Here is a 15975-nt window from a genome sequence, read left to right on the forward strand (position 1 = left end):
ACAGTCGCTACCTACAGCTTTCCCCTTTGCCTCTTTAAATTACCTGTCACCTTTCCTGCCACCCAAGTGTTCCACACCGGTCGGCCAAATGGGTATAGAAGCCGGCAGCCATTGTTGCAGCAAAATAGGCAGTTGTTGTCTGTTGAGGAGCATGTGAAATTGCATTTCAGTATGAAGGCCATGTTTTCAGGAGAAGCTGCTGTTGTACTGTTTTTCCTATAGACCCCAAGCACAAAAGAGCCCCAGCAAGGATTTTTTTTATAATCTATAATAATTTTGTACAACAGCAGCTCAGGGTAGAAAGAAAGTCGATTAACTGTGCTCTCTCACCATCAAGGCTTTCAGCTCAAGTACCAGAGTCCCAGTAAAAAGCAAATTGACCTCAGGGAGCGAGACTCCAGCTTTCAACACAGCTGGGGAGTCTTTGTGGAGCAAATTAAACTGTTGTTTCTAAACAGGCATCAGAACTTGTTCAATTCTGGAGATGTAACAATATACCGAACTCACAATTCGATAAGATTCAATATATTGAGTCCACATTCTGATTTTCCCACAATTGTTTTTTGACAATATGAGATTGAAGAAAACTTGTGAGTGAAAAATATTCCTTTACTTAATCTACAAAATCTTTTTTTTTCCGAATGAAATTGTTATTTCTAAGGTAGGGTATAAACGTCAACTCCTTTGTAAAAATAAAACTGAACATATATTTTGTTTTAAATAACAAAAGCAATAATTGAATTTAAAAAACAAACAATGCTTGCTTTTTGTTCCTAGTTTGGAATGTACTTTTTTTTTTTAAGGAATATCGTCATATCTATATTTTCATTCAAAAGCTGAGATCTCTGCAAATTCACACTAACCTTGCTGTCAAACCTTTCACAGGGACAGAGCTGGAAATGCTTTATAGTCAACTACAGAAAACCACCTCATATAAACACCAATGCACATCGCCATCCGTTGATGCTTGCTCGGCTTGTCAGCGTGGTTTGGCCTATAGTGACTTTCCTTGCTCAGGCAGTGGTGACCGAAGCTTCTCACTGTGGTGTCGGCTGAGCTGTTAGTGTAATTTGTCACTCTTATGCAGTATTTGCACATAGCTTTTGTCTGGTGTGTTGTCTTCTCACCTTCAGTCTAAGGGCAGCCAAAATTCTACTACAGGCTGGTGCATCCTCAATTTCTCTTCATACATCCATGATCTTCACCCGCCTTCTCGGCGCCGCTGTCTTGGCACCGCCGTTTACTGACACGAGGGGCATAGGACGTTGGTTGATCAAAGCATTTTGAAACAAAATCTACAGTATGTAGCTAACAAAGTGTCTGGCCATCTTTCAAATACATTTGTGGAATATAGATAATAGAGCAAAATGTGTGTGTGGTATAGCTAAAGAAATTTCTTCTACAATATGTAAGCTTTAAATATATTAAGGAAAAATGATTTGCCTTGTTCTAATCCCATTAATAATTTGAGACCAGACCTGTACAAACATTCTCACAAAATAGTATTAGGTATTCTCTTATATATTTCTCATATTTTTATGTCCTCACTCCTCTGAGCACAAAGCAGAATTGTATAAAATCAGGTAATGCACAGCTGCTGTTTTTCAGGTTCCTCTCAAACTTGTAGAATGGTTTTGAGTTCCCTCATTCCCAAAACACGATGTCATATCTTCATAGAGGGTGACACACACAAAGTCAAGTGGCAAAAGTTTGGCCAGTGTCCAAATTCTAGGTTCCTTAGTAGCTCACCCGAGAGAGTGTCTGCACCATGTATCAAGGCTGAGTCCTCAACACATTGGCCTGGGTTCAATTCTAACATTTTTCTTTTCATTTGTCTATCCAAGCTGTCACTATCCGATAAAGCAGAAAAATACACTGGAGATCAGAGGTAGATAACAAAGTATTAATACTTTATTATTGTTAAGAATTTTTTTATTGAATTATGCAGACAAGTACACAAGAAAAAGTATAATAGTTGTACAGTGTATCTGCTTTTAGGAGGACAAAAACAGAAAAACCCCAAGTTGAATCCAGCTATCCCTCCCATCGACCCATGTCAGACACGGTCACATTAACCAACCAAGTAACCCAATAACATGTAAAGTTACATTGGTAAAGTAAAAAGAAAGAAGAAACTAATAGCAAAAATAAATAAAGTAATTCAGAAAGACAAAAACAACAACAACAAAAAAATAAAATCTTCTCTAACCTTAGAAATTGTAAAATTATTCTTTGGGCTGTAGGATTAAAAAATGAACAGGAAGTGTAGAGGCCACAGCTTTGAATGACTTCAGCACATCTGCACCCACAGGACATCACTAGTTTATCACACTGCTCTGGTTTGATCTTGGTCCATTCTGACTCAGTCTCTTCCACAGTTCACTAACTGGAGTGGGTTTATTAGATATTACTTTGATGGCAAGGATTTTCCAGAGATTCTCTATGGGGCTAAGATCTGAACACTTCCGCCTCCAAATTTAACTGACTTCTTTAAAAACAGGATTCAGTCCTAGTCTGATGCTGAACATAATGTTTCCCATCAGACCCAAATAAATTGAACTTTAGCCATGTCATGGTATGGGGATGTTTTCTGCAGTAAGAGTTGGGCCTCTTGTACAGCTACATGGCAGGTGAAAGCAAATGTTTATGTGAACCTCCTTCGGCAACATGCAAAAACTTCACTGCAACTGTCTCCAATCAGCTGCAATTTTCATCAAAACAATGCCCCCTGTCACACTGCAAAACAGGTGAAGCAGTTCAGTGAAGCTAAGAATATTGAAACAATAAAATGGCCAGAGTCCAGATCTAAACCCCATAGAGAATCTCTGGAAAATCCTCTTTGACAAAGTATGTGTCTAAGAAACCCACTCCAGTTAGTGAAATGTGGAAGAGACTGAGTCAGAATGGACACAGATCAAACCAGAGCAGTGTGAGAAACTAGTGATGTCATGTGGGTGCAGATGTGCTGAAGAAAACATTGTTGAAATCTTCTCTTCTTACACAATGGTCACTGTTCTGTAATTTTGATCACTGTTTTTTTTTTCACAAAATAAAGGTTGAGGAACAGTTAATATCAAGATATGTCTATGCATTTATTTGTCATTTGACCTTTGGTAGCTATTTATTTACTATTATCTTACTTTTAACAGAAAGTAATAGTAGCAAACAGTTTTAAGTCCAGATTGCTCCTGGCTCAGTTCCCAAAGATTGATATCTCCATTGACTACTCCTCCTCTGAGAGACTTTGGCTGAAGTCCACGCTATACTCTAGTGTTGTATGATTACTGCACCTTGATCCCCTGGTTTCCTTCCTCTGGTTGTTGATTTTGGAAACCTCGGTTTACTGTCAGCTTAGCTCACCGGAGTCAGTAGCCAGCAAGATGCTTGTCCCCTGGTGGTGCTTTCATGGAGGTAATCAAGGGTGAGCCTGTCTTTATTCCCACCACCGCACATGTAAGTAGGCCAGATAGTGAGTAGCAAAAGCTGTCTGTTTGTGTGTGTGTGTCTGTAAGTAACATGGCACTGGGTTCTCTTGGCCTCAGATGGCAAGGAAACAGGCTTTCCGTGCCCTGCAGTCACAACAAATTAGTAAATTAATAAGACATTTGGTGTTGCCTGGCCTTCCTCTTGACTGCCTGCTCTGCATGAAGGGAGCTGGCCTTGAACCTCCACACTGCTGCACTGTGAGTGAACACGGAGGCATGAAGCCCACTGGCCATACAATTTGACAGTCCCTCTACCCAACTGAACCAGATAAGGAAGGCTATGGAAAAGCCTCTCAAAAAAGCCTTCTTATGGAAAATCTATATTTACAGACTCTTGTTTTTGGCTTTTTTTTATATGAACAGTGAAAGTAGCTGTGAGGCTAAAAAATGAAATTACTAGATCCTGTGCAAATAAAGGTGTAAACAAATCTGAACGAAATAGGTTTTGTTTCATGAGCTTGAATGCAAACATGTGCATTACATTATGCTTTTTGAAAGATTTAATTTAACTTGTGTGTTTTTTTTCCCTTTTGCAAGTACTCTAGTGCTGTTCTCTGTGAAAGTAAACAAGGCCCATGTTTCTTTGTGTATCTCTTGTGTGAAAAAGAGCAGGGAGTGCAGGAGGTGTTGGTGTATATATGTGCATGTGGACAATTCTGGGCACTGTGATGCTTTCCTCTACCCTGGGGAAAGGCTCCACAGTGTCACTGCTGCCCATACTCGGTGGCTGAGCAAGGAGGGCCAGGTGGTGGTGCCGAGTGCAGCACAGTCAAGCGTGGACGCAGCGCATGCTGACATTTGCCTTCGCATACTGCTGCAGGGAGAGGAAAAATCTGCTTTTCCATATGCTTGTGCTCGTTGCAACCCTTCCCTCCACCCACTGCCCCCATCCCACTGCCTCATTCTGCCCCCCCTCCCCAGTCTCAACCAGATGGCTCCCTGAACATTGTTTACCTTGGGTGACGGTCCCAGATGCAGAGTGTGTCCATCGGCATCCCCATTCCGCCCAGTTAGTTTCCTCATTCCTCCACTCCCTCTTAGCTGAAGTGTCAGTCGCTGCTCTTACACTCAAGTTGCATTAAGTCTGTTAATTTTGTGGATCCACTCACAACCACCACAAGCAGACACACACATTTACACACTGTCTTTCTCTTCTGCTCAGTTGTTCACATTTTGCACACACACACATCATTCACACCTTCTCAGTCTTACACCAAATCCAGAAATACACAGTTTGTTTTCCTGATCAGGGCAGTCTTTACCCATCTCCATTTGTTTTCAACGCATTGTGTGGCTCGACATATGGGAGCTCTCTTATGGCTACATATTGAAGATGGAAATAGGCCTCCAGATGTTGCCAGCTGAGAGGGCCAGATGCATTTAGCAGCACTGGGTGGAGCGCCACAGAAACATGTTGTCCCAACAACACTTCTCATTAGGGTTGAACACTTTTCAGTTAAAGCTATGCAAATTTAAAGCAACACGGTTAGTGCTGCCAATAAAAATCTAATAATGTAGCAGGCCTGAAAGAGACTGTGTATGTATGTAACTGTGTTTTTTCTTCTCACATCTGTTTAACAGAAAAAAATGGCCTTTTAACCCCATTTCTTTGAGTTGAATTTGATTGAGTACAAAATGCAAATTGCCAGGCCACGAGTAAAAAGCCCACAGTTCACATTCCAGAAACTGTGACCAGGGCGCTGCTGCTAATGTCCTTGGCCTTGAAGAGGGAAAGCTTGCAGGGCCAGCAGTGGAGTTACCACTGCTGTACGATGAATAGCTTATTCAATAAATGTGTTGTGCACAAGGAGTGGTTCTATGAATTGAATATGTTCAAGGGCAAGGCCATTGTATGTTGAGGAGAACGGTGAGAGTAAAGGTGCAGGTTATTATAATGATTATGATGGTTTACGGTTCAATTGAATTCCTTAGTTTGGCCATAAACGGGTTCAGGCCAGTGACCTTGCTGCCAGCCTGCTCTCTTGACTGGCTTATATGGGTGAAGTGCCCAATGTGCTCAATATTATTAAGGTATATAGGAACTATGTAGCTGTGCCCCGCCCTGTACCTTGCAGCTGGAGCTCCATTCTGGGTTTTTCTCTAGAACAGGCAGCATTGGGTAGGGAAGGCTTTGTCAACTTATTCCTCCTTTCAACCAATATCACATCTAAATTGATTGACAGTCAATCCCAAATAAACAGACCACCTCCTTGGAGTCTTCATGTATTTTTATTTTTATTTATTTTTTTGGTTCTAGGGGCGACTCAAAGCTGCACCAATCAGCCAAAAATAATAATAAGAATTAAAAAAAACATCACTTTTTTAAGAAATAAAATAGTTATCTACAAAACAATATGTAAAACATGGTTGCAAGTGATCAAGAACTGCTTCAGTAGTAAAAAGGATTTCTGGCACTCGGCTAGGCTAAACACAACCTTTACCACATTTTGGCCTGTTATGGCTCAAAAACTGACATCCGTAGAATCGCAGCATCTGCAGTTTATTTCCACACACCATATACTGTCACTATGTTACTGCCACTAATGATACGAGATGAAAAAATCCCTGTTTTTGTTATCTTGGCTGGCATCTTGACTGAAGGGAGCAGGGAGAGATGATTGGGTGAGATGAAATTCTTCTTTGTTTAGGAGGAAAGAGGAAGATGCACCTGGCAGATATCTGGGTGCACTTTTCTAGTTGTCATCATCACAGTGGACAACTCCTTATAGTGATCATGGCTGTCCAGGTCAAATTGATCACTATTGTGTGATAATTATAACCATTATATTTTATTACATTTTCTTTATTTCTATTACGTACATATACAAATCAATTGGATTGGTTTAACATGAGAAATAAAGAAAATGAACAGCTCCCTCTCCCGGGCTTGCTACTAATTCTTCTCTCTTTTCCCTCACCGAGGGCCCACTCAAGGGGGCATTATGTAATAGGGCATAATCAATCTACTTGACCAGTGCAGCTTCAAGCCCAGTTGCTTTCCCCATGCGCATGCATTTTTTCTGTCTCCACCACTAGCCGCTGTGACTGTTGATTGAGTAGACTACACAAGGTAGCCCTAAGGAACTACCTAAGGTTTTGGTGCCGCGTCACAGCTTGTTTTTGACAGTTTGTCATAAGCTTGAAGGAGACAAAAATTACTTTCACATAGGTTACCGCAAGGCAAAGTTACCTATCATGGAGTAAAGTTGCTTTTTAAAAAAAAATAGAATAAGTGTAGCGAGACTCCGTTAATGAAGTATTTGGATCTACGACTAGTTCACGGTTAAGCAATTGCACCAATGCTTTTGCACGTGATTTGAAGTTAAATAACAAAAACATTTGCACCAGACTAAAATAGCTCCTTGCGCGGCATGTTTCTGAAAGTAATAAGAGACGTCTCCCCATCTTCTTCTGTTGAGTTTTATGGCATTATCGCCATCTGATGACTATCCCTTAGATCTGGAGATAGTCATGTGTGAAATCATCCTGAATGTCGTGCATTTGTGAATAGTGAAAAGCACTAGCAGTTCAAAAATGTTACTTTTTACAATATTGCTTAAAATAATCCTAAGAACACTTACACAATTCTGCATTGTACATCATCTTCTAAAAGACGGTAAATTCTGACCAACTCCTACCAAGGTAAAATCAATCAAAATGTTTCGATCTATTCAACTGGAAGGTTACATTTGCCAGCATATATCCCTGCATTGCAAATAATTTTACAGAAAAAGTAAAGTCTGTCTGTTGCACCATACTTAACTGTAAATTAAAGCGCCGCTGTATTACTGATCAGCTTATCACCGGCGATCAAAACCCATTCAGAGTGATACGTCACCTCCGGAGTCTAGTAAATCCCTCTGGGGCCTTTTTTTTTAATGGAAACATGATGAGTGGGAGAACTTTTGAGAGGGCGTGCCCTAAAACTTTCTGAGCGGCCACATTTTACCCTAATGGAAATTCACCTTATCTTCCATTCATCACTTCACTCATCTAACTCCCTTAACTTTAAATCTATAAGCACCACCTCCATTTATTCTTTCTTTCTTAACATAGTGTTACAGTGTGTTCAGTCATTTTTTTCACAAACTGCAACTACCAACTTTACATAGAAATCAGTGAGTTATTACTATTTATTGTATTGCAAGTACAATACATTTTCAGTCTTTAAATTAACGGAACATGAGACACCCCTTTTAAATGATACATATTTTGTCACGCTTGTGTGAAAAGCATGTTTCAACTCTGTAACTTTTATGGCTGAAATTTATAGTAGGGTTTTAGCAGATTTCATTCCACTGAAATTGCGTATTTTCTATTAATGTGTAGGCTGTTACAGGAAGACAATGTGCATCTAAAGCACTGCTCAGACCTAATTTATCTTTTTGTCTTTCATGACCAATATAGAAACTTGGGTAACGATGAAGATATTAGGAAAATGTAGGGATGGGAAATGATTTACCAATGCCGGTATTAATTCTGCTTATCAGTCCAATTCTTTATTCATTACTGATCATTGTGGGGGATAAAAAGTTGGCCTATACAGTGTAGATGAAATTAAATAATATTTAAAAAGCTTTAATTTCCTGGGTTTACAGTTCTTATTTTGGTCACAAGCAACCAAGTCTCATGCCGTTCCTTGAATTTAACACCGTAAAATGAGCGACTGTATTCACACATGGGCTCCCTCAGAGATTAAACGGTCGTTGTACTAGGGAGCTTGGAGGGTAAACTCCATTTGAGTTCTGGTCCAAGTGAATTCAGTTTCAGTTTTGCCGTGCATATGTGAAAGGTGATGTTCTAGGGATGGACATGAGTGATTGATAGTCCTTGTTTCAAATTAACTCGATTGGTAAACAACTACACAAGTTTTTGTGTGCACAGCACCTCTTGTTTCTGTGCTTGACCAGAGACACGAACACCTTCGATTTTTGGAACCAGCTCTTCGCCTAACCATCCGAAAGAAGTTGTATGACCTACATGACGGGGTTACTGTGCAAGGCCCAGATGCCATGGAGGGGAAAAGCAGTGAAGTTTGGGGCCACACTGGTCACCCTCCTCTGGGAGGACTAGTTCGAAAACACAGATGTCAGTGAGCTAGAAGCTTGTTTCAGTAAGCCATGCATTTGTCCTCAGAAAAACCCACTGGAGTGATCGAAGTCCAACAGGCACCGGGACAAAAAACTAAGCGTTCTGGAAAAGCAGCACCTGCTGATACCTGCCACCTCTGTGCCAGTGGAGCGCCTGTTCTCCACAGCTGACTGATCATTAACAGAATGGGACCGCAGATTGAATTATGTTTTTGTAAAGAAACAATGTTTTGAAGTAGTGGTTGTGAAAAAGAAATCATTAAAAGGTAACTGTGACTGTTCTGGTTAAGAATAAGCATTAGTTGTTGGGTAGGCTGCTGTGCATCATTATTCCTGCAGGAAGACACAATTGTTTGGGAAGAGGCTCCACTCCTCATGGGAAAAACGAAACTGAAACTTCTCAGAGATCCTTTATTATTTAGTTTGAGAAGATGATTCACTCCTACAAAAACAAAAGAATTAAACAAACTGAAATTCTTTCTTTATTTCGCTATGCTTGAAAGCATAAAGTGATTTATGATTTAACTTTGGACTGTTTCTGTTGGGGAACATTATTTGGACCTTTGGACAATTATTTAAAGACATTTTCTGATGCAAAGTGTAGCTCATTGTGCAATACACTGATTTAAACTGAGTTTGCATTGTGGCTCTGATTATTGCTTGTATAATTGGGATCCTTCTGTCTGGTAATTTTTAACAACCTTTAACACTGATTCATTTATCCATGTGGGGATTGACATTTCCATACGAACCTAAACCATTAAATTGTCTGAATAAACAACGACTGGCACGCTAACAAAAGAACATCCAGGCAATCTGCTACAGTGCGTTGGAAACACATGAGAACCATGATTCCTTTAATTTTGTTTCATTTCTTGCTAGTTAGCAAACCAGTAACCGCTAACATGAGTCAGTATCACAGTTATTGGTATTGAGTGATCATGGTATTGGCTTTTTATTAGCTTCTGGCACGCCATCAGGTCGCACAGCTACAATACCTCGTCTAGTCTGTCCCTGGCAGACTATCTGTATGTCACTGTCAGATTCTAACCATCTGTGTCTGAGTTTCTGGTTAGTTTTCATTGCTGATCAGGAGTAACAGCTGGCTCTGGAGAGCCATCTCGCCAACCCCAACCCCCACCCCTTCCTCACTAACCAGCTGAAACTTCTACAGCTGTCATCTGCTTTCCCAAATGACCCAGCTTTCCTTCCAGCTGCCATCCCAACACCTTGCTCCCAGCCCCAGTCTCACTTCAAGGCTAAGCCCAATGTTTTCTGTTATGTGCCACAATCTCAATTTAAGGGAGGCCCACTTCTACCCTTAATCTCAACTAAAATTGCCAACTCAACCACCATTTTATCTCTTTCTTTATGCTTGGCTGCCAAGTCTTATTATCCAAAAATAACCTCAAATTAAAAGCGAAATCAGGGTTCAGAAATTGAATCTTTCTTCAGTTTCAAAGGAACACATGCCTTATTACCATTATATAGTATGTATAATTTCTAAGCTTGTGTATCTCTTGAATCATTTTACCAAAGCCCCTTTGACAAATGCAATGCAAACCTAAAATGATCTAGAATGTACCCAATGGGGGTGTATGTGAAAACACAAGTATCAAATTCAGTTGGACCAGGTATCAAACGGTGTTTTCCCTAGTACAAGGGCGTTTATATATATGAAAATGGCTCAACAGACATTAGTTTTAACGACTGTCCATCACTGACCTGTTTTGTTTTCCTGTGTTCCAGGAGCATCACCCAAGATCATCAAGCTACAAGAGGAACCATCAGATTACACTGACTCGCCCAAAGGCAAGAGTCCAGCCATGAACAGCACCCTGGTCCCCGTCAAAGGCATAAATAACCTTGGTAACACCTGCTTCTTCAACGCTGTTATGCAGGTTGGTATAACTATGAGTTGGACTTTGAATACTTTCTGCGCATGTGTCTCTTTTACTGCTGTTGTAGTGCAGAAACTAAACATTGTACCATGTTTTATAAAATACTGTATGCTGCAGTTATGTTACACTATTTAGTCAAATTAAACACCTTAGAAAATAACAGAAGAATTGTAAGCGTGATTAAAGGTATCACTTTAAATGTAAAATTATCACATTGTTTTAAGGTGAATTTCACACTGCACATATCTTGCTTGCAAGTCATTGCTTTCTCAACTACCCTGTTATAGCCCAATGAGTCACAGGGTTTAAACTAGAGACCATCTTACGATGGGATAACACAGGCCGAGCCAGGGGCATAGAGTGGCGGGGCAATGGCCCCTTCTCTACGTACTAACCCCCCCACTTCTGCTTACCTTTGTTCAGAACACACCTATCTTTGAACTCGGCCTTCATTTTGATCTCAACTACAAACTTATGTTCCATGACTGTATCTTGCATGGTATAGGCCCAGAACGCTATAGTGAGGGGGGGCGAGGCCTTACATCTGCCCCTCCTAGCTCTAATCACAACCATTTCCAAAAATCAGCCTTTATTTTAATTTTAGCAAATGTTTCATAACTATATAAACCGCATTTGTGAAGTTATCATGGTGACAAAATCTAGCCACAGACAGGCATATACCTAGCAAAATACTCAAAATTGCCTTCGTCGCTACAGTAGGTGTCTGCAGGACCACCAGGATGACACACACAGACTCGAAAGTTGAAATACCAGCTTCACTGACACAGCTGGTAACAACATACAATGACATTCAACGGTCCATACTCAGACTGGATTAGGCTCTTCCCAAAGCAAAAACTTGTGCACCTCAGTGTTCTGTAACATGACAATATGTTTGTATTTACCATGTGGGAACACTCCTCAAGTGTTGCTTACGAAGTGCGCTCATGTGCTCAGGAGGCTGGCCTATAGGAAACCAGATTTCGAATGACTGTGACTGTAAACAGGCTTGGCCTTGAGGTCATTTGGAAGTAAATTCAATGCAACAGTAAATACAGTGCCTGCTTGGACACATTCACCTTCCAATACACAAATGGCACTCGGTTGGTACAGAGCATATTCCCCATACAACACATCTATAGAGCCTACCCAGTCTTCCTCTGGTCGTGTCATGGTGACTGCAAACCAACATTCTTATTCAACAATGAAGCTGTTTTTTTCCCGCCATTTTGTTAATCACCCTCAGGGCCTTCCTCGTTGATTGAAATTTTAGTGAGCGTGCTTTACATGCTTTTCCCTCTCCCTCTCTCTCTCTCTGTCTGTTTGTATTGTCTCCTTGAAAATTGCAATCCTTTTGGTGAAAACACATAATTGTCAGAGGATGAGCTGTGTCTGCATTCACAATGCCAGCTCCATTGTGTGTTTTCCATAGCAACTGTCTTCATTGCCAGGATGTGACAAAACAAATATCTCTTGAAAGGGAAGGAAAAGATGTTTCTCTAACATGAAGGGACAATGACTGATTCAGGTCCCTCGCCAAGGATCTTCTCTACATTTCAGACTCGCAGATCATAGATAAATTTTGAAGCCTCTTTCAGAATAATGAACTCACCACAAGTTTCCAAAATCCTACCACAATGGAAATAATTTTTTTAATTGACCATCATGGGTTCCTACAAGCTGAGTGTGAAATCAGTTTAATATCTTAAATCCTAGGATTCTGACTTTTTAGTTGTGGCCTTTTCTTGTCCACAAAATTGTTGTTGGGTCTTTTAATTTGATGAATAGTAAAATCAGTGCATATGACCAATATGATGATCTAATGATTTTATGAATAATATTCAGCTGCCTATTAATCTTATGAAAAACTCTTTACCGAAATTTACCGCATCCAATGCATGAATGTATTGAAATGTTAGTGAAACGGTCTTAATAATTCTGTTCTCCCCACAGAACCTGTCTCAGACGCACATGCTCATCGACCTCATCCAGGAAGTGAAGGACAAAGGGTACAAACTGAGGATCAGCCCCACTGTCGATACCAATGTGGTACAGTTTACTGTCCATCTATCCTACTTTTCTAAAGCCATAGGGCTCTATCTTCCACCTGGTGCAAAGTGACCTGCAGCACAGCGGTCATTGCTAGTTTCAGACTGACGCAGTTGTAATCTTTACGTCCAGCCCGCTGTTGTGAAGGTAGCAGGTATTTACTTGCGCCAATCCGTGCACCCATGAGTTTGTGGTCAGGCGCATTGCTATCTTGAGGCAGCAGAAAGTTTGTTGTCATTCACCAACAAAAACCTGGTCAAATAGTCAGTCATGCAGTTGTTGATGGGACAACAGAGTATGCACTAGCAGATCCACAGCAGAAAAAAACGCTTGCTTCTCTAATTTCCCAAACCCGCTGTTTAAATAGTAATGCACCGGCTGCAGGTACATCTGTCATTTAAAGGGAATGAGTGATGACAGTTTGATTGTTTTCATTCATGATACATTCATAACATACCCACGACTAAGGAAGAGACTAAATACAACCTCTGTGCTCCTAGCGCCATACCTTGCACCCACATTATGCTACTTCTAACTAACAAAATGTACCATTGATCTTCTAAATAGGGCCCGTAGTCTTCTCCAGACTAAACAATAGATTGAACGAATTCAATAATCATCCTTATGCTGTGTTCACACTGCCTATATTTTATGTGAATTTAAACTTATTTATGAACATTTCAGAAAAATAAAATTGGAATGAATTTTGTTCTCATTGTACTTCTGATCTTATACGTATATATAGTTTATATAATAAACAAAATCAACTCTGAGTTGTCCAAATCCATCAGTACATAACTTATACTGGCACATTATGTTTTAGCTGGATCCTGTCTTGTTTACGTCTTTTGAAATTTGGAAATGAATGTCTTATTTATATTTGGTCTCTTCAAATTCCAGAGTCCATTGACTGTAACGCTGCACAGTCCGGAGCCCCTGACTGCGGCCATGTTTCTCTTCCTCCAGAGCATGAAAGAACCAGGGAAAGGCCCGGTCAATCCCAAGATCCTGTTCAACCAGCTATGCCAGAAGTAAGGCGCTACTCTTCATATCAATTCAATTCAATTTTATATATAGTGCCAAATCACAAAAAAAGTTATCTCACCCACAACAACACTAGGACTCTGTATGCAAATATCAAGTACGTTGTCAAACTGTGCTATAATTGGTAGTATTGCAGTTCTCCATCGTCACAGCAGCAGTTTACAGCACAGGAGCTTTCACCTGCTTTCATTCCCTCACCGCGGTGGTGACCACTTTAACCAGCCAGACCCAGGTAGCACCTGGTCCCAGCTAAATGCCTTTCACGCACTTTAAGCTCAACATACACTGAGCACACAACAGGCACTGTACCTTATTAAATGTTTAGCAGCAGCTCGGATTTGTAGCTCTTTCTGCTACTTGCCACACGGCCGTGCCACCTGTGCCATATTTGATCCAAAGCAAGGTCTAACAGGCGGCAGGCAGACATAGCCCTACATTTGTCTTCATCTTTTATGAGCAGTGGGGATGTTTAGTTGGTTAGGTTCTTTTTTGTGTGTGTGTGTGTGTGTGTGTGTGTGTGTGTGTGTGTGTGTGTGTGTGTGTGTGTGTGTGTGTGTGTGTGTGTGTGTGTGTGTGTGTGTGTGTGTGTGTGTGTGTGTGTGTGTGTGTGTGTGTGTGTGTGTGTGTGTGTGTGTGTGTGTGTGTGTGTGTGTGTGTGTGTGTGTGTGTGTGTGTGTGTGTGTGTGTGTGTGTGTGTGTGTGTGTGTGTGTGTGTGTGTGTGTGTGTGTCTCTCTTTCAGTGTTTAGTAGTGCAGGTGGGTAAACACAGCATTTGACATTGGATGGCTGGGTACCTCTCTGGTGCGGCTTTGACAGTTATTCTGGTACCTAGCTTTCATCAAAAAGGCGTGTGTGTGTGTCCGTCCCCACCTCATCTGGTACCACCTCAGCCTGCAACCAACATGCAGGCAATTGTTCATTGCACACACCTTTATGCATTCATATGCTTCTAATTTCAAGTAGGGCTAATCTATTCCACTGACATGCATTTGAATGGAGAGATATGACTGTAAGCCACAGCACCCCTTTACACATATGGGACACTTGTGAACTTAAGACTTACTATTAAGGCCAGTGTGTAATTGTTCTGTACAACCATACAGCAACTGCAATATCACTCACAAAAGGTGCCAAACAACAAGTGGGAACGTTTGAGATGTCAGAAAAAACTACAGTATAGCCCTCTCAAAGAAAAGCAGAGCAAAACATAAAACACACAAACGCACAACATAAAATCATAGTTGCACAGGTATAGAGCTGAATCAATTAGTCGCTTGACGAAAAAAAATATGACTCTGCAACGCACACTGTTGAACACTTATTTTATTTATTTTAATCTTTACATCTTCACAGGGGTTGCGAGCGTCCAGGTATAGATGGGGCTGATCCAATTCTCTGACCATCTCTTACCCACAAATTGAAAGTGGTGGCTTCGTTCTGACTTTATTCATTTCTTGAATAATACTGAGTAAGCTTAGCACCAAGATTGAAAAAATACCAGCAGGTAACAAATTCACGAAGTTTTTGAACACCACAAAGTCTAATTCAGATGAAAACACTGAGAATTGACAGAAGATTTGAAATGTGTTGGATTTCCTTGTTCTCTAACAGACTTTCTGGTTAACATGTTTTTTTTCTGAGTTTGCTTTATGCAAAAATACCAGTAATTATCGAAATAGGAGGATCTCCTGTTTTATGTATTTGTTATTTAAATTCTTCTGGAGTTGACTCTTTGTCCTGACAGAACATCTTAAAGACCTCTCCTTGAGCTCTAGTAACTTGTGACGGGTATTTTCAGTTTCTTACATTTTATAGATCATAAGGTGACTTGATTAGTAGAAGATATGCTTCATTACTTTATTAATCTCTTAGAGGAATTTGATTTGATTTTTTACACACAAACAGGCTGGAAATATACACATGCATAAAATAGAGATGTCACAGTGGGGCTGCCTGTGGAAAGGCGCTCTATGCAGTTGGGGATTTGGTGCCATGTTCAAGGGCACCTCGCAATCTTCCTTGTTTTAACAATTTTGAGGAAATTCTAATCTAATTCATCAGTTGACGATCATCATGATTTTAGCTGCTTTTTCTGAATAACATGGAAAAACTGATCATTTATTGCACTCTGAAGACCTTATTCACCTGTATGCTATTCCCTTGATCATCCAAAAATGTTGACACGATTGCAGTAGCATTCTGAGCTAGCCTGATCCCTCACATGCTTCCTCGCTGATAGAGTCCTCCCCACAGCAAGTCATTTACATTCAGTCCGGTCTAAAGCTTTGAGCTGAAAGGACAGGGTCAATAACCGCCCTTGTTTACAGGGACATTTTTCTCAGTTTTAGTGACCTTTGTGATGCAACACTCTGAATACAGCCTTGTCACTTGTCACTGCAAGCTTTT

The 15975-nt window shown here is 40.6% G+C and overlaps 1 protein-coding gene across 1 annotated transcript in view; it reads left to right on the forward strand.

Annotated features, from left to right (window-relative positions):
• The window catches only part of usp45 (ubiquitin specific peptidase 45), a 44034-nt gene that overhangs the window by 10589 nt on the left and 17470 nt on the right, over positions 1–15975 (forward strand). Inside the window, exons 6-8 of the mRNA XM_083919075.1 lie at positions 10325–10476; positions 12430–12525; positions 13426–13556. Of these exons, the coding sequence (XP_083775201.1) occupies positions 10325–10476; positions 12430–12525; positions 13426–13556 (379 nt within the window). The remainder of the gene's footprint in view (positions 1–10324; positions 10477–12429; positions 12526–13425; positions 13557–15975) is intronic.

The sequence above is a fragment of the Echiichthys vipera genome (genome assembly GCF_963691815.1).
Source record: "Echiichthys vipera genome assembly, chromosome: 8".
Lineage (NCBI taxonomy): Eukaryota > Metazoa > Chordata > Actinopteri > Perciformes > Trachinidae > Echiichthys > Echiichthys vipera.